At 42.9% G+C, this 23,339-nt stretch overlaps 1 protein-coding gene across 7 annotated transcripts in view; it reads left to right on the forward strand.

The window, feature by feature from the left end:
* The window catches only part of TLE1 (TLE family member 1, transcriptional corepressor), a 105,861-nt gene that overhangs the window by 20,883 nt on the left and 61,639 nt on the right, over positions 1-23,339 (forward strand). For 3 of the 7 annotated variants that reach the window (XM_007969573.3, XM_007969574.3, XM_037998545.2), the window contains exons 5-6: positions 14,055-14,117; positions 16,117-16,221. The exons of 1 other annotated variant lie outside the window; for it this stretch is intronic. In XM_007969573.3, coding sequence (XP_007967764.2) covers positions 14,055-14,117; positions 16,117-16,221 — 168 coding nt within the window. The remainder of the gene's footprint in view (positions 1-14,054; positions 14,118-16,116; positions 16,222-23,339) is intronic. 3 more of the 7 variants (XM_007969575.3, XM_073021499.1, XM_007969579.3) reach the window with 1 other exon arrangement.

A 23,339-nucleotide genomic window follows, 5' to 3' on the forward strand; every position in this document is an offset into this window, starting at 1 on the left:
TTGCATATTTTTATCTCACTCTGTTGCCCAGGCTGGAGTGCAGTGGCCTAATCATAACTCCAAACTCTGAACTAAGGATTACTCCGAATAAGTGCTCCTTTGCCTAAGCATCCCCAGTGGCTAGGACTGTAGGCCACACCACCACACCCAGCTAATTTTTAAAATTTTTATGTAGAAATGAGGTGTTACTATGTTGCCCAGGCTGGTCTTGAACTCCTGGTCTCCAGCAAGCCTCCTACCTTGTTCTCAAAAGTGCTGACAGATGTGAGCAGTGCTTCAGGCCTTTGTCTTTATTTACACAGGCATATTTTATTTTATTATTTATTTATTTATTTATTTTGAGACCAGTCTCGCAGTGTCCCCCAGGCTGGAGTGCAGTGGCGTGATCTCGGCTCATTGCAACCTCCGCCTCCCGGGTTCAAGCGACTCTTCTGCCTCAGCCTCCTGAGTAGCTGGGATTACAGGCGTGCACCACCACGCCTGGCTAATTTTTGTATTTTTAGTAGAGACGGGGTTTCACCATGTTAGTCAGGCTGGTCTCAAACTCCTGACCTCATGATCCGCCTGCCTTGGCCTCCCAGAGTGCTGGGATTACAGGCGTGACCCACCGTGCCTGGCTATACAGGCATATTTTCGTTTCACAATTGTCATTTTAACCTTCATCCAATGATGATGATGATGTAGTCTGCTTTTCCTCCCACTAATCCTGCTATTGTATTATCTCATTTCTTACGAGCTCTCTAATGACTGAGATCTGTGAAGACAGTTAAAGGTATGGGCTTGCTGGGGTGTGGCCCAGGGAGAGGCTTGTTTTCTTTCCACAGGAGGGTAGGTGATGACTTCACGGTGATGATCTGTGATTCACTTTGCAGAGTTTGGAGAAAGATTTCTTTCTCCACCACAGAGTGCATTTTCCTTTAAGGCCACCAAAAGCTGTCCTTTTTCCGTCCTGGGACAAGTCAATACAATTTCCTGTGAACAGGCCCTTTCTGAACTCCATAACAAGGGTTTCTGAATAATGGAAATGTGCTATTTAGGAACTAAAACAGCTGTGATGCTTTTGTGAAAGATGCATCTTTACCAAAATGACAAATTAAAGCCCAAATGCTCTGCTTGGCAACAGTTGGGTCAAAACATTTAAGTCATTAATTAGAAGGAACTGAAGGGGGAAAAATTTACACAAACAGCATTGCAGACTCAACTTCATCTTGGAAAATGCAACTGAATTCTTAAAAAAAAAAAAAAAAATGAGGGCAGCTCTCAAGTGGGGCCTGGCAAGCTTGTCATTTGCAAATAAATCAAAAGACCATCATTGCAGGAAGGAGAACCAATGAATAGAGTTGCTTTGTCATTCTTTGATGGGCCCCACACTCAAGCCTGCTATTAAAAATGAATGCATTCAAGAGACTCTGCATTAAGAACATAAACAATTAAGGGCACTTGAGTTGCTCTGCTGAGAGCTGCTGCGAAGATAGGAGAGCTTTCTCCGGAGATGCAGGCCCCTGCAATCTGCCTCACCAGGAGCTAGAGAATGGGAGCAATTAGTGTTGCTATCTCTGCCCGAGCAGCCTTCAGCATGGTTTTTTTTTTTTTTTTTTTTCTCCTTCCTTCCTTTCTTTTAACCCCTCCTTGTTTTCAGAGAAGCTGTGAGTGTGAAAGATGGGGAGAGAAAGGATAGTATCTGGGCCCAGTTGGAGAGAGCTCAGATTTAGAATGTTGCAGGAGCTGCCAAGTGAGGAGGAGATGGAACATAAAAGTTATTATCTGCCAGTAATTGGTGACTTGTGTTCTGATTAGTTGAGCCACTAAAGGGTTTCTGTCGTCTGGTACTCTTTGTTTTGTTTTAATCACAGGCTTGAAGAAGGGGCGAGATTACATTGCCATGGGTGGAATAACTTAAATGAATATTGTGCGAGGTTTTCCACAGAAGGCAAATGTGTTCCTACACCCCCGGTTTCTGTTCTTGCCTCAGTGTTTTGTAAAAATGTGTGAGAGGGCAGCCCTCATGTTGCTGCAAGGCTCTGGAGAGAGGCAGGCCTGACCTCTCCTCTCCACTGTCTCGTTCTGACCTTAGGCAAGTTATTGTAACCTTCTAGTCTATTCTCCTGGGGCACCTGGTGACCACATGAAGATTAGAGAGTGGGTGTCAGAGCACCTGGCAGGTGCCAAGCAGTAGATGCTGCTGAAATAGATGGCAGTGCTTCTCAAAGTGTGGTCTCCAGTCCAAGAGCCTCAGGATTACCTGGGAACTTGTTAGAAATGAATATTCTCAGGCCTAGACTACAACAGGAGCTCTGCAGGTGGGCCTAGTCATCTGTGTATGACACAAGCACAAGGCCGTCCTAGTGTACACTGGAGTTTGAGAACCACTGATAGCCTCACTAACCTTTATAAGGCCTCTTTTTTTTTTTTTTTTTTTTTTTGAGACGGAGTCTGGCTCTGTCGCCCAGGCTGGAGTGCAGTGGCCAGATCTCAGCTCACTGCAAGCTCCGCCTCCCGGGTTTACGCCATTCTCCTGCCTCAGCCTCCCGAGTAGCTGGGACTACAGGCGCCGCCACCACGCCCGGCTAGTTTTTTGTATTTTTTAGTAGAGACGGGGTTTCACCGTGTTAGCCAGGATGGTCTCCATCTCCTGACCTCGTGATCCGCCCGTCTCGGCCTCCCAAAGTGCTGGGATTACAGGCTTGAGCCACTGCGCCCGGCCCTTTTTTTTTTTTTTTTAAAATTAAAAGAGAGACTGAGTTTCCCTATGTTGCCCAGGCTGTTCTCAAACTCCTGGGCTCAAGGGATCCTCCTGCCTTGGCCCCCCAAAAGTAGGCGCGAGCCACTGTGCCCGACCTCCCCACATTTTTAAAATTTGAATTTCTCGAAAATGTGATTAGTCATTTTATCGGCGTAATTACATTTTAAACAAAAGCTACTCAGACACATTAGATTTAAAGATGAATTTACCTTTTCATAAGCTATTGGTGAGCAAGGCACTGTGATGGGAGAAATCTTGACTCTTGAGTAGCAGATATCCTGAAGGAGGCCTCTTGGCAAAGGAACTCTTCCTCTCCTATGAAGGGAAAGGGAGTATTGGAAGATTATTTGCTCTGTTTTGTGTGTATCATTTTCAGCACACAGTTTTTTTGCATGCATCCCTAATTAAATTTTTTTTTTTTTCTTTAGTAGAGGTACTATCTTGCTGTGTTGCCCAGGTTGGTCTTAAAGTCCTGGCCTCAAGTGATCCATCCCGCCCAAGATGGTGGGATTATAGGCATGAGCCACCATGCCTGACTCCTAATTTTCTTTAGGTATAAAAATAAGATGTCATCTTCGGGAACTAGAGATGTGTTTGTGGATTTTGTTCTACTAGTGGGCCAGATGGTCTGATGTTAGGGTTGATGGATCATTCTTTCTGCCTGTGGAGGAGAATATTAAAGTGGAGTTTGGCTACAACTCATTTACTTAAGGTTTGCAATTCATAATTGAGGTCCCTTATAAACTGTCTGTTCTATGCAGAGACCTCTGCTAGGGTAGCAAGGGCACGGTGACCCTGTCATTGACAGATGAGAGGCACTTTCTGTAGTCCCTTTGTTGGCTGAGAGATCATGCCGACTTGGTCTTGTGCCGCTGCAGCCCTGTTTGGACTGTATGGCCTTTCAGCAGCTGCACTGCTTTGCAGACAGGGCCGAGTTCATCAGCTCTTCCTTGTCGTGGGTATCTCCCACTTCCCAACTTCTGCGCCTGGCGACAGAGGTGAGACTCCGTCTCAAAAAAAAAAAAAAACTAGGCAGGGAATATGTGGCTTCTAATCTTGCTTTATGATCTTGGACAAATCATTTTCTTTAGACCTCTGTTTCCCCACGTGTGATTTGAGGATTCTAAGAGGGCTGGGTACCCAAATGGTTCCAGGTTTGCCAGCATTGTTGTGTCTCAGGGCCACTGTTGATCGCAAACGTGGTGGGCCTGGCGGTGCTTATCTCTCTTCCTGATGTAATAAATGTAAACAGTAAGTTGGCCGGGTGCAATGGCTTGTTGTGCCTGTAATCCCAGCACTTTGGGGGGCTGAGGCGTGTGAATAATTTGAGGTCAGGAGTTTCAGACCAGCCTGGCCAATATGGTGAACCCCCATCTACTAAAAATGCAAAAATTAGCTGCATGTGGTGCTGCACTCCTGTAGTCCCAGCTACTCGGGAAGCTGAGGCATGAGAATCGCTTAAGCCCATGAGGCGGAGATTGCAGTGAGCTGAGATCATGCCACTGCACTCCAGCCTGGGCAACAGGGTTAGACCCTGAAACAACAACAACAACAACAACATTTAAAACTACAACAACAACAAATATTTAAACAGTAAGTCAAGGGCAATGATTCCAAAGTCACTAGAGGGAGGAAAAAAAGGTCACTAAAAACCCTACCACCTCAGCATAATTACTCTTTTAATTTTGGATGTCAACTTAAGGTGCTTGGCCACATTCCTAATTTTTTTTTTTTTTTTTGTTACGGAGTTTCACTTTTGTTGCCCAAGCTGGAGTGTAATGTTGCTATCTCGGCTCATTGCGACCTCCAGCTCCTGGGTTCAAACTATTCTCCCACCTCAGCTCCTCGAGTAGCTGGGATTACAGGTATGCACCACTACGCCCGGCTAATTTTTTTGTATTTTTAGTAAAGACAGGGTTTCACCGTGTTGGTCAGGATGGTCTGAAACTCCTGACCTCAGGTGATCTGCCCACCTTGGCCCCCCAAAGTGTTGGGATTACAGGTGTGAGCCACAGCGCCCGGCCCTTAAACAAACAAACAAACAAAAAAAACCAGGCATACTAATACTAACACCGTGTCTTTGTTTCTTCCCCTCCTGCATCATCTAGTGAATGTCTTGGTCATTTTAACATCATTATCACAAATATGACTTTAATGGCTACTCGCCATGCCTGTGGGTTGTGTGTAGTGTATTTAACTGTTCTCTTAGTGTTAGACAACTGATTTATTAGGAGGGCAAATGTTAACTTTCTCAAAAACTGGGCAGATGGTTGTGATGTGTTGAATTGCTGTTACATCTTTACCTGGCTTTTTCTCTTTTCCCTTTGAAACTAGTGCTGCAGTGAACAGCTTCATGCATGGAATGCTTTTCATTTGAACTATTTCCTTAGGATAAATTCTTAGCTGTGGGAAGCCTTAGCAAAGGGGGGTTTGAATAATTTCATGCTCTTGAAACACATTGCCCAGTTGCTTTCCAAGACAGCGCTACCAATTTAATGTCATCAGTAATGTAGGATTGTTCCAGTTTTCCTGAGGATGCATCATCATTGAATTTTGTTAATTTTTTAAAAACTGCCTTAACCGTTTCTGAATGACCTACCTGACTTACAACAAAATTTACATTTTTGTTTGGTTGCCGGTGAGGTTTCTGTGTACATTTTTTTTTTTTTTTTGGATTTAAGGTTGTCATTTCACAGACTCAGAAACTTCTAGTCAGAAGGGATTTAGAGGTTATCGTTTATTTCCTTTGTGTGCTTTGTATTCATGTTCTTGCCCACGTATCTGTTGCCAGACACTTCTTACCAACACTCCACTGTGTTTTTATCTTGGCTTCCCGCTTGGTTCAAAGAAACCAGAAGATCAGTTTGCCAGCCCTCAGCATAAGCACCATTTTTTATGATCCATCAATTTGCAATTTAATGCTGGTGGAGTTTCCCCTCCCTAAGCTGACTTTGGGCAAGGTGCCATTGGATTGCTTTGAGGCCCATGGGCAATTACTCTTAAGCAGTCCTCGCCCTGTTTTGAGCTTCAAACAGCACTCATTATGCTGCACTACTGTATGTGTAGTGGGGAAGTGTGCGGTGCTGAGGAGTGGGCTCTTCCGCATTGCAATTAGACAAAGTGAGAAGTAGGAAAAGGTGGTGAGACTTTTAGGAATTATAGAATCCTAAACTCTTAAGTTAAGCTATTTAGAAGACCATATCTTGAATTAATTAATTAATTAATTAATTAATTTTTGAGACCAAATCTCACTCTGCCAGGCTGGAGTGCAGTGGTGCCATCTCAGCTCACTGCAACCTCAGCCTCCCGAGTTCAAGCAATTCTCCTGTCTCAGCCTTCCGAGTAGTTGGGACTACAGGCGGGTGCCACCACGCCAGGATAATCTTTTTTTTTTTTTTTTTTTTGTATTTTTAGTAGAGGTGGGGTTTCACCGTGTTAGCCAGGATGATCTCGACCTCCTGACCTCCTGATCCACCTGCCTTGGCCTCCCAAAGTGCTGGGATTACAGGCGTGAGCCACCATGCCCGGCCATATATTGAATTTAAAAGTCTTGCAGAATACACTGGAGTTTGATTGACTGCTGGTCTCTGAGGTCCTTGGCGATATTTCAGCTCAGTTAAAACATACATGTAGCTGGGCATGGTGGCTCACGCCTGTAATCCCAGCACTTTGGGAGGCCGAGGGGTCAGATCACCTGAGGTCGGGAGTTTGAGACCAGCCTGACCAACATGCAGAAACCCCGTCTCTACTAAAAATACAAAATTAACCGGGCATGGTGGCACACGCCTGTAATCCCAGCTACTCGTGAGGTTGAGGCAGGAAAATCCCTTGAACCCGGGAGGCGGATGGTGGCACACGCCTGTAATCCCAGCTACTCGTGAGGTTGAGGCAGGAAAATCCCTTGAACCCGGGAGGCGGAGGGTGCGGAGAGCCAAGATCGCGCCGCTGCACTCCAGCCTGGGCAACAAGAGCGAAACTCTGTCTCAAAAAAAAAAAAAAAAAAAAAAAAAAAAAAAAAAAAAAGGCCGGGCGCGGTGGCTCACGCCTGTAATCCCAGCGCTTTGGGAGGCCGAGACAGGCGGATCACGAGGTCAGGAGATCAAGACCATCCTGGCTAACACGGTGAAACCCTGTCTCTATTAAAAATACAAGAAAATTAGCCGGGCTTGGTGGCGGGCGCCTGTAGTCCCAGCTACTCGGAGGCTGAGGCAGGAGAATGGCGTGAACCCGGAAGGCGGCGCTTGCAGTGAGCTGAGATGCTGCCACTGCACTCCAGCCTGGGTGACAGAGAGAGACTCCATCTCATAAAATAAAATAAAAAAATAAAACCATACATGTACATGAATTGTATACTTACCAACATATGATTTTTGTTTTTTATTTTTTTGTGAACAGCCTTTCTCTAGCACTGTTAGTAATGGTGTATGTGGGTGCCCCTTGGCCATTGAATTTAGGGGTGCATGGAGATTTAAGTTTTAGTTCCTTGAGGCATGACTCTGAAAGTATATTAAATATGTACCCTCACATCAGTTTTAGTAGGGGAGGTACAGCAAAGAAATGTGTCACAGTATTTAGTGGGAGTCGTGTTCTCCTAATGCTTCCCATCTTGTTGTGTTGAGAAGGCTTTTATGTAGAAAGCGGTTAAGAAACTGCATGGAAGCTTTCTTTGTATGACATGGTGATTTTTAAGCACACAGGTTTCGTTTACCAAATGACAGTAAGTGCTGTGGAGGATCTTGAAGGACCTAGAGAAGAGTGTGTTTATTGGTGTTTTGAGGCGGGCCTTGAAGGATTGGGAAGAGCTCTCATATTTGTATAGCACTGTGGAATAGTATATCTTAGCTTACATCCCAGCTCATCAGCTCACTCGATTTTGATGAAACTCTGAAGTAGAGTGGTGGTAATCCTGTTAAGTAAGAGACCTGGGTGGGACCCAGTGGTTTAAGTGACTTAACATAGAACACCTTACGTAGTAGTTTGCCAAGTAGATTGCCATCATCTAAAAACCAATTTTTAGATGCTGAGGGCTCAATGTATTACCATATGCAAATCAGTGAGGAGAGCTGGCATGCATAAGGAGAATGAAAGACTGTTGTAGACAGGTAATTTGGACTCCTGCTTCCTGCTGCCTCAGTAGGCGGTGGTCATCCATGAAGAAAGGCTTGTTACTGGAGCCTTCATCCTGCTGCTTACATTTCTGGGTGGAGGGTTTCATGCAGATTTGGTTTGTGGATAGCTCTTGAATGCAGATTTATTGTTGTTGCCTTATACGGTATCAAAAATCTAGGCACAGGGAAAGTTTATAAGCATTATGACTTAGTAGGTACCAAATAAGTCTCCATCATTGGGTAGGAAAATGATTTCTAGGTGGGAAATACAGTTAGCCCTCAGTTTTTCACTGGAGCTGTCTAGCCTTTGCAAGAGGTGGAAGGCAGCATGGTCAAATACCCAAGGTTAATCTGCCAGCACACTCTGATCAGTAATAGAAGCATGGGTAGGAGTCACAGAGGCCGGGTGCGGTGTCTCACGCCTGTAATCTCACCACTTTGGGAGGCTGAGGCGGGCGGATCACAAGGTCAGGAGATCGAGACCATCCTGGCCAACATGGTAAAACGCCATCTCTACTAAAAACAGAAAAATTAGCCGGGCGTGGTGGCATGTGCCTGTCATCCCAGCTACTTGGGAGGCTGAGGCAGGAGAATTGCTTGAACCAGGGAATTGGAGGTTTCAGTGAGCCGAGATGGCTCCACTGCACTCCAGCGTGGTGACAGAGCAAGACTCCATCTAAAATAAATAAATAAGTAAATACATTAAATAAAGTCACTACGAGACTTGTTCATTTGTGCTAAATTAAGAATCTTACCAGAATACTCTTTTGTTGAAGCAAGAGATAATACCAAGAATTATTGCCAGTTTTTATGCTGTCGCAATCCAGATTATTTGAAGGGAAGATGTTCATGAAGCCTCTTGGGGAGCTAGTGATGTTTTAGGACTCACAGAGCATTGTCAGGTAAGCTCTGTACCCTCACCTGCCAGGAGGTAGGTTGTGCAGGTGGAGGAGCCCCAGGGTATTTCAGAGGATGTCAGCGCATTTTCTGGGGTAAACCAGCTTGTTAGTAGAACAGTCCAAGACTTGGATTTAGATTTTCTGACTCAAAAGTCAAGCTGGCTCCTCAGGATAGTTTTAAGATCAGGGTTTAGAGACCTGGCAGACGGAAGGGAAGTCTTGGGTAACACTCTCCTTTATTTACTCCTATTTGCTTCTTCTCCAGACTATTTATGTAGAATTTCCAGAACATACGGTATGGCTTTTGATGTTTTTCATCAGGTTGAGCTTTGATTTCTAACTTTTCTTCCTCCTGTTTCAGGCTTATCCAGTCTAACCCAACTTACATAGTACAGTCGGCCCTTTGTATCTGTGGGTTCCGCATCTGTGAATTCAACTAACTATGGTTTGAAAATATATATTTTTTAAAACATTGCATCGGCCGGGCACAGTGGCTCATGCTAGGATTATAAATCCTAGCACTTTGGGAGGCCGAGGCAGGTGAATCACTTGAGATCAGGAGTTTAAAATCAGCCTGCTCAACATGGTGAAACCCCATCTTTACTAAAAATACAAAAAATTAGCCGGGTGTGGTGGCATGTGCCTGTAATTCCAGCTACTTGGGAGGCTGAGGCAGGAGAGTTCCTTAGAACCCGGGAGGTGGAGGTTGCAATGAGCCAAGATTGTGCCACTGCACTCCAGCCTAGGCGACAGAGTGAGACTCTGTCTCAAAAAAAAAAAAACAAAAAAAAAAACATCTGTAGTGAACATGTACAGACTTTTTTCTTGTCATTTCCTAAATAATACAACAACCATTTACCTAGGATTTACATTGTATTAGGTAAGTAATTTGGAGATGATATTAAGTGTATGGGTAGATGTGCATAGCTTATATGCAAATACTATACCATTTTATAGAAAGGACTTAAGCATCCTTGAATTTTGGTTTCCATGGAGGATTCTGAACCAATCCCCCACTGCTAGCGAGAGACCACTGTATCATTGCCTTTGCTTTCGTATGTATTTCTTTTCTTTATTTTATTTTTGATAACTTCAATATTATTAAAGGTTTACAAGTTCATTTCATTCAGACTCGATCTTAACTGTCCTCTGACCATGTTCAAGTCTACTTTGACGCCATTCTAGGTAGTAACACATAGTTGTTATCATAAAGATGAGGGCATCTTTTCTTAAGCCAAAATAAATTCCAGCTAAATCAAATATTTAAGTATAAAAATGCAGCCATAGCACACTAGAAGAAAAGTAAGAATGGCTTTTATGATATTGGTGTGTTCTAATCTTCACCTAAAGGCCAGGAGCATAGGAAGAAAATGCTTTCGTTTGACAACATAAAGACTTAAAGTTCTATACAGCAAAACATTCGTATTAAGCAAGGTTGAAAGACAAGTGGCAAGCTGAGCAAACTCTGATAAAGGGTTAATATTTGTCTCATGCAAGGAAACACCACCAAAAGACAAAAATGATTAAACAACAACGGAAGAATGGAGAAGGGAAACATAGAGTGGACCAATAAATACATGAAAAGATATTTAACTAGAGGAAGAATTCAAGTAATGCAAATAAAAATGAGGTCATTTTTTAATCCATTAGATGGATGAAGATTAAAGAAAGGTCAACAAAACCCAATAGTGACACTGGGTGGGAGAGCAGGCACCCTCCTGAACTTACAATAATTGGTACAGCTTTTCTTTTTTTTTTTTTTTTTTGAGATGGAGTCTCGCTGTGACTCCCAGACTGGAGTGCAGTGGCGCAATCTCGGCTCACTGCAAGCTCCGCCTCCTGGGTTCACACCATTCTCCTGCCTCAGCCTCCCGAGTAGCTGGGACCACAGGCGCCCACCACCCAGCCCGGCGAATTTTTTTGTATTTTTAGTGGAGACAGGGTTTCACCGTGTTAGCCAGGATGATCTTGATCTCCTGACCTTGTGATCCACCTGTCTCGGCCTCCCAAAGTGCTGGGATTACAGGCGTGAGCCACTGCGCCCGGCCTGGTACAGCTTTTCTGCTGGGCAGTTTGGCAGCATGCATTGCAACTTAAAATATGCATACACTTTGACCCAGCAGTTTCACATCTAGGGATTCCTTTTAGAGATCTGTGTGGAGGGTTATTTGACACAGAGTCGTTAATTGTGCAAAATTAAATGAAACATAAATATTCCCTGGTGTCAATAGTACTTAAACATCTTTAGGCTTACATGGTGGAATATTTCAAGGTACTTGTTAATCTAAATTGACTGGGATGATGTCCATGACACATGTTTGAGTAACAAATTATAGACAGGCAGGGTATATAACGGAAACCCCTTGGTATTACAATGTGTCTCTCTCACTGTGGGTTTCTGTGCACATAAGTGAGAACCTGGAATAATGGTACCCTGAAATCATCAATATGTTACCCATGCTCATCCTTGGATGATGAACTCAGGGTTATTTTGAATTTCTTTTTTTTTTTTTTTTTTTTTTTTTTTGAGACGGAGTCTTGCTCTGTAGCCCAGGCTGGAGTGCAGTGGCCGGATCTCAGCTCACTGCAAGCTCCGCCTCCTGGGATCACGCCATTCTCCTGCCTCAGCCTCCCAAGTAGCTGGGACTACAGGCGCCCGCCACCTCGCCCGGCTAGTTTTTTTGTATTTCTTAGTAGAGACGGGGTTTCACCGTGTTAGCCAGGATGGTCTCGATCTCCTGACCTCGTGATCCACCCGTCTCGGCCTCCCAAAGTGCTGGGATTACAGGCTTGAGCCACCGTGCCCGGCCTTGAATTTCTTTTATATTTCTGTATATACATCTGTGTGCATGTGTATGAGTTCAAAGTGAGCATGTATCATTTTTAAAATTGGAAACTTAATTTAAAATTAAGTGTGAATCTCCAAGAAGGGGAATGTACAGAATGTTGCAGGAATATGTGGTTGGTAGGGAGTTGGGAGCAAGGACCTATGTAGGATACCCACTAAAGGCATCTCTACTCCTTTACATGAGTGCAGAACCCTGTTGCAAAGGAGAGGAAAGCCTTGCCCATGCTTTCGAGGAGAGCCATGACCTTGAGGTAGCTTGAGTGGGTGGCTGTGATCAAATGAACTGGGTGGGGCTGACCCAGTTCTGTTTTTGTACCTGGTACAGCTGCACCCTTTTTGCATATATCTGCCTTGCTCTCTAAAGCAAGGTCATGCATGGGCTTCCTCTCTTTACCAGTCATTTCCCCTTCTAGTACATTTTGTCCAAGGCATGGTCTGTCTGTAACCTTGTCTCATTGGTGGTCAGGTAGAATTGGGTTGGGTCAGCCTAAATCTAATCTTATAAAACCAAAGACTTTGTTTAGTTAATTCAAATCATCTTAGAAGATACAAGGCTGCTGTTTTTTATATGCTTGATTGTAACGTTCCTGGGATTTTGTTTCCTTTTTTTTTTTTTTTGAGACAGGGTCTTGTTCTGTCACCTGGGCTGGAGTACAGTGGCATGATCTCAGCTCACTGCAGGCTCAACTTTGTTCCTGGGGTTTCTACTTTGTCTTTTTCTGTTCTCTATTTCTCAAGGTCATGGACTGTGTGCTTTTAAAATTTTTTCTTGTGATCCTTTTCATTGCTTAATTCAGTAATATAGGTGGCATTTAGTAAACATTGACAAAATGATGAAATAAGTAAGGTCAAGGATGGGCCTCTTTACAGATGACTTTTTTTTTTTCTTTTTTAAGAAAGCAGAACTGGTTCTTCCCAGATAGAGGAAAGCAGAACTGCTTTGCATTGCTGTAGGGTGCTGGAGGTGCTGCAGATGGATCCTCCCCTGAGCTAGAAGTAGAGTACCCTCTGTTCCCTCTCTTGCCAGTTTTTGTCCCTTGTAGCAGAGGGACTGCTGTGGATGTGGAGCGGAGCAAAGGCTTTTCCAGTCTTCTTTACTTTTATATTTTTTGAGATGGAGTCTCACTCTCGCATAAGCTGGAGTGCAGTGGTGTGATCTCAGCTTACTGCAGCCTGCACCTCCTGGGTTCAAGCAGTTCTCTACCGCAGCCTCCCGAGTAGCTGGGATTACAGGTGCCCGCCATCGTGCCCGGCTAATTTTTGTATTTTTAGTAGAGATGGGGTTTCACCGTCTTGGCCAGGCTGGTCTTGAACTCCTGACCTTGTAATCCACCTGCCTTGGCCTCTGAAAGTGCTGTGATTACAGGCGTGAGCCACCGCACCCGGCCTTTCCTGCCTTCTTTAAACCAGCCTGTGCTGTAGTCACTGAGGACACCTTTTAGTTTAGCTGACCCCTGGGCCCTGTCGGTGAAGTCTTTGAGTTTGACACTGAACTATGGTGAAACTTTCAGAACACCCAGGATATCATGACTTGACCATCACCCTCTAGAATGGAATGTTTTTAGTCATGTTTTCTTGGTTTGTTGAAAGTTTGAGGGAAGCCTGTGAACAATAAAATCCTGTTTCAATTGTACATGAGCTGGGACAAGTGGGAAAGAGGTCAGCAGATCTTTCTTCTGCTCTGTCACCTTAGGCCTTGTCTTTGAAAGCTGGACTGCTTTGACAGTGCTGCGGTTGCCGTGGCTTCTGACACCAGCTTGAATGAACTTGCAATAATGACATAAATGTGTCATGGTGTGCCGTCACTGAAAAAGTACACGTGGCCAGGCTCAGTGGCTCACGCCTGTAATCCCAGCACATTAGGAGGCCGAGGCAGGCAGATCATGAGGTCAGGAGATCGAGACCATCCTGGCTAACATGGTGAAACCCGGTCTCTACTAAAAATACAAAAAAAAAAAAGAAAAAATTAGCCGGGTGTGGTGGTGGACGCCTGTAGTCCCAGCTACTTGGGAGGCTGAGGCAGGAGAATGGCGTAACCCAGGAGGCAGAGCTTGCATTGAGCCGAGATCACACCACTGTACTCCAGCCTGGGCGACAGAGTGAGACTCCGTCTCAAGAAAAAAAAAAAAAAAAAAATATATATATATATGTATATATAGTCACCATATTAAATGATCATGTAGCCTTAAACCGCCTAGATTTTCCAATTAAATTAAACTACTCATTATCTCTTATTATGTGACCAATAAAGTGTGCAGTTGTGGCTTACTTTGCAAGTGGGATTAATATCTACTGTTTATCTCAAGATAAGTATTAGTAACATAACCTGGGGAAACCTTTTTATGCACCTTTCCAGAGCAAGGGAGAGGAGGACTAAAGTGTTAGAGGTATGAAGTTGTACCTTTCTAAACTGATGGTGAAGTATTCTAAACATTTGTATGGCTTTGTCTTTATAGACTGAAATCGCCAAGAGATTGAATACGATTTGTGCACAAGTCATCCCATTTCTGTCTCAGGAAGTAAGTAAAACTGTTCAGCTGTTAAAGTGCAATTATGTTGCTTCTCTGTTTGCAAATTAGCTAGTTTTAAGATGTTAATTTTATCACAAGGAACAAGTGTGAAGAACATCTGTTACAGCTGAAGTGTGTAAACCCCCTGCTAGTCTATCCAGCACATCTGAGGGCACACTGTGGAAATGGTGACAATAGCTCAACCTCCAAATTAATTTTTTTTCCTCTGGAAAACTGCAAGATGACTATCCAATGTATAGTTTTGCTTTCTTTTTTTTTTTTTTTTTTCTGAGACGGAGTCTCGCTCTGTCGCCCAGGCTGGAGTGCAGTGGCCAGATCTCAGCTCACTGCAAGCTCCGCCCCCCGGGTTCACGCCATTCTCCTGCCTCAGCCTCCCGAGTAGCTGGGACTACAGGTGCCCACCACCTCACCCGGCTAGTTTTTTGTATTTTTAGTAGAGACGGGGTTTCCCCATGTTAGCCAGGATGGTCTCGATCTCCTGACCTCGTGATCCACCCGTCTCGGCCTCCCAAAGTGCTGGGATTACAGGCGTGAGCCACCGCGCCCGGCCAGTTTTGCTTTCTTTAAGTAGCATAAGCTTGAGAGCTACTGAAAATTCAGGTGTCCTTTTTATCTTTTAAATAGAAAGCTGTTCTCATACTGACTTTTAAAAATGGTTCCATCAAGGTAGACTTTACTAGGGAAGCAGGTAGTTCTTTTGTACTTACGTATCAAGGCAGTTGTCTTAATACTGTCATTGAAGGGGCAGATGATAATAGTCCAAAATACATTAACTTACTGAGTCATATGCATGTGTAAGCTATTTTGTTTAGTTACAAAGTCATAGAAGTTTAATCTTAACATTCTTTGAGGGGGGAAATCTCTTCATATGAGTAATCTATGAAATTGACTCAGGACTATTGTATTTTAGCTTTGCCTTGAAAAGTTTACCTTCCTTTTGGATATAAGCTAGTAAATGCTGTAATGTGTTCTAAGTGTGCATGGGATGAATGCGTCTTCACACAGGGTGGAAAGCTTATTGGCCCGGGAGTTGGAATACTGGGTATCCTGGTTGGCATCTGTTGCTCCATGCTGGATGGTCACCATCTCGTTATTGTCGTAACAGCCTCTTCCAGTATAACCTTTGTCTGTCTGATATGACAGTAGATTTGTCTGCCGTTTGAATGTATTAGTAGTTGTTAGACTTTAGTGATCCAGGGCTCTATGTTACATTCGCATGCCTCCCAAAGTAAATGTATGGCTGTGTTTTTATTTGTGGGTGGAGTTGGGAGTTGGGAGGTGTGGGGTGAGTTTCCATCTCTGAACTGAGGCTGGAGTCCTTCCTTTGCCTTGTGGAGGGTGAAGAATCAAAAGGCTGTAAAAGAGTGAGAGGAATTCCAGGAGTTTCCGAAAATGACTGGGGGGTCAAGGTTGATTGATCAGACAAGTGATCAACAGATTTAATGTTAAAGTTTTAGGTATTAAAATGGGTATTTTATTTATTTATTTTAAAAATAGAGGTTTCACCATGTTGCCCACGCTGGTCTTGAACTCCTGGGCTCACCCCGTCTTGGCCTCCCAAAGTGCTGGGATTACAGGCATGAGCCACTGCGCCCGGCTGTAAAACGAGTATTTTAAAATTGCTGTGAACTTATGGCCAAACTTATCATGGTGAACCTCTTCTGTGAACAAGGACGATCTTCCAAATTCTGTTCTATTTATTTTTTAAGGTCCTGTGTTGTCATTCTTTATGTCCTTTTTTGTTTTCTGCCATTCCAAGCCAAAATTTGCAGCCAGAAGTAGTGACTGGTGTTGTTTAGAAATAAAGGGCACTGCCATTCTCAGTTTTTCCCTGTGTTCTGTGAAAATAATGTGTGGTTGAGAAATTCCGCGTTTAAACCCCTCTACTTCAGCCTGCATTGCGCACAGCATTTGACTTTTTGTTGTTAGAATATACAGTGAAGTTCTTGGCTGTTGCTAATGCCCTTTCTTCTCCTTGTTTTCAAAGCATCAACAACAGGTGGCCCAGGCTGTCGAACGTGCCAAACAGGTGACCATGGCAGAGTTGAATGCCATCATCGGGGTACGTGGCCTACCAGGTCTACCTCCTACAGTGTGTATAACCAGCTTTCATTTCTTATTAATTTGATGGCTTTATATATATGTGTGTGTGTGTGTATTTGTGTAGCTTAACGTTGACCTATTTGATAAGGGTGGGAGGAAGAGACTTGGGGTGTGCTAAGGTGTATGGAGGAAGAGGGCTTAGCGTAAGGAAGATGACAGGAGAAGTATTTTAGGAGGGGACAAAAAATAAACCTATTAATTAAAAACATTCTTTTTAAACAGACCGGGGTCTTGATATTTTGTCTAGTCTGGCCTGGAACTCAAGTGATCCTCCTGCCTTAGCCTCCTGAGTAGCTGGGTCCGAGGGCAGGCACCCCCTTGCCCGTCCTTAAATCTACTTTGAAGTGGGAAAATAAATGTAGTTCATCCTGTGACACGTAAACCACCCTTGCTTCATTAGTCTAGTAAAAGCTTTAGGTTAGAACTTTAAATACTTTCCTCACTTCTGTCTTACAATGTGAGATCACAGTGAGGTCAAAATGGGTCTCTGAATTATCGTTGCATTTAGTTATCCTTGCTGTTTGCCTTTTGCCTTCTGGGGTATTCGAACCTACGTAACTGTTGGCTCTTGTTCTTTCTTGTGCCTTGTTCATGAATTTTTAAGTGACAAACCAATGAAAAGAGCGCTCTCTTGCTGTGGAAGAAGTGTTAATTGTCTGCCCTAGTGCTCCCTGGCCTTTCACCGGGGTTCTGCTCTCCTCTGTTGAGTTCAGTTAGTGCTCCGTGCTGGCCACTGGTTGTCAATCACAAGTCATTTGCTCTGCATTAATGAATCTGGTGAACCGTGCATTCCATCCCCTGCATGAGTTCATCCCCCGGCCCCCCACTGCAGGACCTGGGATGGTTCTCATGTGTTCTTCCCCTTCCAGACTAAGCCAAAGAAGGAGCTGAAACAAGGGACCATCCTTTCTGATTTTATTCATATGTGAGTGCCTTGAGCAGATTCAAATCACTCATTTATCAATTTATGTTAATTGCTTGTGAGATGATGCCCTGCTGGTCTTTATAGTTCCCTCAGACACTTTGTAATGATAATTAGACATGCTGCTGTACGGATTAAGAGTGCCATAGTCCAATGACGGCCACAGACAATGGAACCAGTTAATCCATCAGAGCTTAAAATTACATCCCAACTGGAGATGGAGAAAAAACATAAGAGCCAAGGAGGATTAAAGAACGAGCCTCAGCTTGAAAACTCTCCTTTCATCGGTTTCTCAATTGCAGATCTGCAGTTGGGTTGTCTGTGGTAAGCTATTGGCAGTCAATTAGGTGAAATAAACTAGGAGGGTGACCTTCATTTCCTTTTAATAGCTTTTTCCTCCCTGAAATGGGGAGCTTCAGTGGATTTTCAGCTTAAATTTTATTCAAGCTGCTTTATTACACTTGACAGCTTAGCTCTGCATAAACAATTCTCCCTCCTCTTCCCCCCAGATCCAGGCACTGCCTTCCCCCTCCTTCAGTATCACATTTTTGACTGTTACTTAGTGGGCTCTCTAATCACATTCAACAAAAAACACAATTACATCTGCATTTGTCTGCTGCCTTCTGTACCCTTTTCTTGTGTAATGAATTGCTTTATTTCAGAGATCAAATCAAATATTCACTGGTACTTTCGCATGTACTGTGTTTGATTAGCAAAGACTAATAGTGAATTGTACTTGTAGCTCAAGCACAGAATTTTTTCACCCAAATGAATGAAGATGGAAAAGCCTGTTTTGATTAAAGGAAAACATATGCAAAGCAGTTCTCAAGTACCCAGTTAAACTTTGTGGAACATGTTTGTTTTCTGATAGACTCTAAATTTCGACATATAATTTCTTGATGGTAAAACTCCTTTTACATTCTGAAAGGCACCGCCCAGCTCTCGTGAATCTCCTTCGCACCTACACTTTAGGAAGGAGGAAATCGTATTAACCAGATGTTCATAGGTAATACCCAGTTTGAGCTGAATCGGAGAATAAAAATAGCAGATCTTTTTCGAAGGGCAAATGAATTTCTAATTTTACAAATGGCTTTAGTCCAGGAAAAATGTTGTGGAGATTATTATAAAGGCAGGTTAGCTCTGGGTGCCTTGGCAACAATAAACCAAAGTGGTGAATCAGGCGCGATGCAAACGAGACTTACGCCCATTCCGTGTCTTGGGCATACTGGCATGTGCGGTTTTTATCATTGTAATTTTTGGATTAGTATATGAATTTATGTCAGAAGGCTCTTTTCAAGTTTGTAGTGATCAATAATTATCCCACACCTTAAGTTTCATGCTGTGGCATATGCTTGATTTTTGCTTGAAAGGAATTGTGTGCGTCCTGGAAAATCGAAGTAGCATAAAATTGGGTTGACAATTCAGTGGACCTTTGCACCCCTTCATTGAACATGCAGTGTGTCAACCTGTCTCCCCAGAGGGGAGGAGGTACCGGGAGACTGTCTGTTCCTACAAGCAGCAGCTGCACAGAGTAAATGCAGCCTGGTTTGATAGCAGCTGTCAGTATTGTTCAGGGGCCGACTTAGGGTAAAGAACAATGGGAGAGGCCACGCTCTTAGTCTGCATCCACTTTCAGGCTAAGAAAAGAAATAGTAATTTAACGGTTTAGACATCTATTACAAGTGTGAAAGATCATGAAAGAGTACCCTTTAAAATGCAAATGAGCCGAAACATTCTCATTCCCTTTAAGGTACAATCAAGGAGCTTGACTGCTTGCTTGACAGGGCTAAAGATATTTCTCCTTATCAAACCTGGAAAAAGTAAATCTTCTCAAGGACATCCACCTTCTAGGTTAGTTCGAGGTGTGTCTTGGGCCTGCAGGTGCTCTTTGAGGAGGCAGAGAGAGGTTATATTTTGTCTGTGCTTGTTGAGGGAATTAGCAGAGTCCCCATTTCTCACCAGCATAGAAATTGTAGTTCTCCTGTCTGGCAGAAAATACTGAATTTTAATTCTTTCTCACCCTAGCACCTGCCTTCAACTTTCATAGAGTATCGGTATTTAAGAAAAATAAGCTTCTTAGATATTTGATACTGGAGAGACTATTGAAATATTTCTGTAGACCTTTTTTTAAACAGCTTTGACAGCAAATCTGGTGACTGGCAGAATAATAACCACGGTCCTACTTTTTGAATTTTGCTTCTTACCAATTCTTTTGCTATTAAATGTGTTGTAGTCTTGTTACAATGAAAAGGCTAATTTATAGTGCAAAGGTGTACAAAATTTGTACAAGGTTTATTTGGTTTGACACATAGCTCACTTAGGCCTTAGCAAACAAGTCGCATTGTGAGAAGGGAACTTACTCATTTGAGACCTTGAGTTTTTAGATCAAGATCGTTGTTACACCATAAGCAACATTTTTGTTTATTTTTTAAAATTTATATTAAGAATGGTCAAAACAAAATTGGTTATTAAACGTTGTAACATCTTATTTGTGGAATGGCTAATGGCTGCCTGAATGCAGGGCGAATTGATTGAAAGACTCTTCAAGACCACTTCTCCACTTTATTATTTGGGGAATTTGGAACTAAAAGCTCTCTTCTACCTGCTCTGATAGGCACTGAATAATTGATTTCAGTTGGGATTGGGATTTCAAATAATTAATGTTCTCTTTGTATCACAGATAATCGAGGGATAATATAGATACATGTCTGTACACACATAGATTTGTTTTTTCCAGTTGATGTCTAATTGTAATATAGTGAAACGCACAGCTTGATTTTTGACACCTATGTATACCTGGTAACCCACGTTCCACAGTAAGGGAGTGGTTTCCAGAACCCCAGTGGATTCCATTATTCTTATCAGTTTTTCCCCTTCTCCTAAAGAGAGATAGTTGCTTTTTTTTTTTTTTTTTTTTTTCTTTCTTTCTTTCTTTTGGCATGTGAAAGAAGAGCTAAAGATGTTTGGGGTTTTTTTTGGAGACAGAGTTTTACTCTGTAACTCAGGCTGGAGTGCAGTGGCATGATCTCTGCTCACTGCAACCTCTGCCTCCTAGGTTCAAGCAATTCTTCTGCCTCAGCCTCCTGAGTAGCTGGGATTACAGGCATGCGCCGCCAAACCCAGCTGATTTTTGTATTTTTAGTAGAGACAGGGTTTCACCATGTTGGCCAGGCTGGTCTTGAACTCCCAAACTCAGGTGATCCACCTGCCTCAGCCCCCTAAAGTGTTGGGATTACAGGTATGGCCCCCGTACCTGGCCATAAAGATGGTGGTTTTTTTAACTGAAAAGTTAAAAAAGAATCAATTACATTTTAAAGAATATTAATAGTAAACAATGGCACAGTTGTATGTTTTATTTCTAACCACCTGTTGTTCCATTTCATGGTGTTTTTGGTAATCCACATAAGAATATTTACATTGTGTTGCCTTGAACAAAGCATGGGCCTTGGGATCAGATGGACTTGGGGAGGATGCTTAGCTGCCGTCTGTTAGCTTTATGACCTCATATAGTCAGTTAACCTCTACAATGTCCCCCATCCGTGGATGGTAATACCGTCTCTACCTTCCCTGCTTTTGTGGGGATAAGACCCTGGCTGGCAGTCTTCAGTGAACATGTGATCCTGACCCCTTGAACTGCAGTTTTGTCTGCCTGGTTTTCCTAAGTGCTTGTAGCAGATCCGTAGGTCCAGTTGGCCAAGCCCTGGTCGGGGGTGGTTGTGCCAAGCAGCAGTTCACCCTTTTGTCTTCTTTAGTGGTTACAGGGATGTGGGTGTTTGAGATTGGACCCAGCCAGATGCTCTGCTCCTGCCATTAAGTTGTTGGGCATGAATGACAGGGACACAATAGTGAAAAAGGATGGCCATTTAGCTTTTGATGTACAAACTTAGAAGTTCAAAACCACAAGAAAAAAGTTAAGTTTGGGGAACAGATGGAGACAGAATTGAGAGCAAAAATGTAAAGACATCATTGGCTTCCTTACCTAACATGAAGAAGGCGGCAGACAGTGCCATTGGTGACACAGAGAGGTTATAGGAATCATTCTGATAAAGTAGGGAGGGAAGAGAGTTAGAAGAGATGGCCAGATGACCAGTGGGGATTGTCCTTCCCTTCCACAAAATGACAGGTTTCTATTTGTGGCCTCAAAGCTGACAGTTGGGTGCAAGACAATTTGAGCAGTTTCCCATGGTAATGCCTGTGAACTTTAGGAGGTCAAGAACTTTGGGTTTGTTTACATATAACCTATGTACAAGAGAGAGAAGAAAAAAAGAAATTTGGGTTTAGGCAACCTGATTTTTCTTTCTCACTTATTTGGATGCAGTCTGACTTATTTTTCATGAACGTAACTTTGGTCAAGGCATATGGGGCTTACATGGGAATCTGTTTATTGATCAGATTTCTGTGTTCCTCCTCCATAGACAAATATCTGATTCTGTATATTTTAAAACAACTTAGTATAAAATTAAAAATAAGTCTAGGGTATTTTGTGATGTCTGGCTAGATGTTTTCGTGTAGGGGATTCAAACTCCTAAAACATTTGTAGAAGGAGCCTGTCCATCCCTAAGAGATTGAGTTGTAGACCTAAAGGGCTCTCCACCGTTGCATGAGATGATTGGTTTAAGGATTAGTAAAATGTTGGATTATTTTTCTCCTTTGGCTATAGCTGTCAGCTATCTATGGGATTGTAGTGTGTGAAGTTTAAGAGGATGAGGTTAGCCTCTTATTCTTATGAGTATGCGGTTAATCCCTGGAAAGCCATCAATAACCCAGCCGTAAGTTTCTTTATAAAACAGATTCTCCCTAGGAGAATAATGCATAGCCTGCTAGCTACCGAGAGAAGGCTAAATAGCTACAACAAACATGGATCTTCTAGCTCTACTAACTTGTATTTAGTGACATACTCTTTACTTAAATTACAACAATCTAGCCCTTTTATTAAATTTCCAAAGGGAAAGAACAATATTACAAAGAAGCCTTCGCAGCCCATTTCTCCTTTGGTTAAGTTTGTCTGTTTTTACTGAGGGCGCAACTAGGAGCCTGACAAATGCAGAACTTTTCCTCAGTGTCCGGATTATCGTCATCACGCTTTGTAGTTATTAGAAAAGTGTTGAAGCATTTACTTTTTAATTTCCCCACGTATTTCTTTCCTTTTTTTTTTTAAAAAAAAATTAATTTAATTTTAAGTTTCGGGATACATGCACAGGATGTGCAGGTTTGTTACATAGGTAAACGTGTGCAGCGATTGCTGCGCCTGTCAACCCACCCACATAGTTTCCTGTGATTTTTACTTGATTCCCTGGAATAAAGCATTATATAGTCTTCTTTTTTCCAGAAGGAGGAAAAAAGCTTCAGAATAGAAAATAGAGTACCCCATTATAGGAATTACAGCTGTATATTTTTAAATTTTTAATTTTTGTGGGTACATACTATCTGTATATATTTATGAGGTACAGGAGATGTTTTGATGCAGGCATACAGTGTTTAATAAGCACATCATAAAGAATGGGGTATCTATCCCCGGAAGCATTTATCTTTTTTTTTTTTTTTTGAGACAGTTTTGCTCTTGTTGCTCAGGCTGGAGTGCAATGGCACAATCTCAGCTCACTGCAACCTCTGCCTCCCAGGTTCAAGTGATTCTCCTGCCTCAGCCTCCCGAGTACCTGGGATTACAGGCATGTGCCACCATGCCTGGCTAATTTTGTATTTTTGGTAGAGACGGCGTTTCTCCATGTTGGCCAGGCTGGTCTGGAACTCCTGACCTCAGGTGATCTGCCCACCTCGGCCTCTCAAAGTGCTGGAATTATAGGTGTGAGCTGCTGCGCCCGGCAAGCATTTATCTTTTGTGTTACAATCTAATGACACTCTTTTAGTTATTTTAAAATTACAATTAAATTATTATTATTATTATTATTATTATTATTATTATTATTATTATTTTTGAGACGGAGTTTCTCTCGTTTCCCAGGCTGGAGTGCAATGTTGCGATCTCGGCTCACCACAACCTCTGCCTCCTGGGTTCAAGCAATTATTCTGCCTCAGCCTCTCCTCCCAAGTAGCTGGGATTACAGGCATGCGCCACCATGCCCGGCTAATTTTGTATTTTTAGTATAGACAGGGTTTCTCCATGTTGGTCAGGCTAGTCTTGAACTCCTGATCTCAGGTGATCCATCTGCCTTGGCCTCCCAAAG

The sequence above is a fragment of the Chlorocebus sabaeus genome, chromosome 12 (genome assembly GCF_047675955.1).
Source record: "Chlorocebus sabaeus isolate Y175 chromosome 12, mChlSab1.0.hap1, whole genome shotgun sequence".
Taxonomy (NCBI): domain Eukaryota; kingdom Metazoa; phylum Chordata; class Mammalia; order Primates; family Cercopithecidae; genus Chlorocebus; species Chlorocebus sabaeus.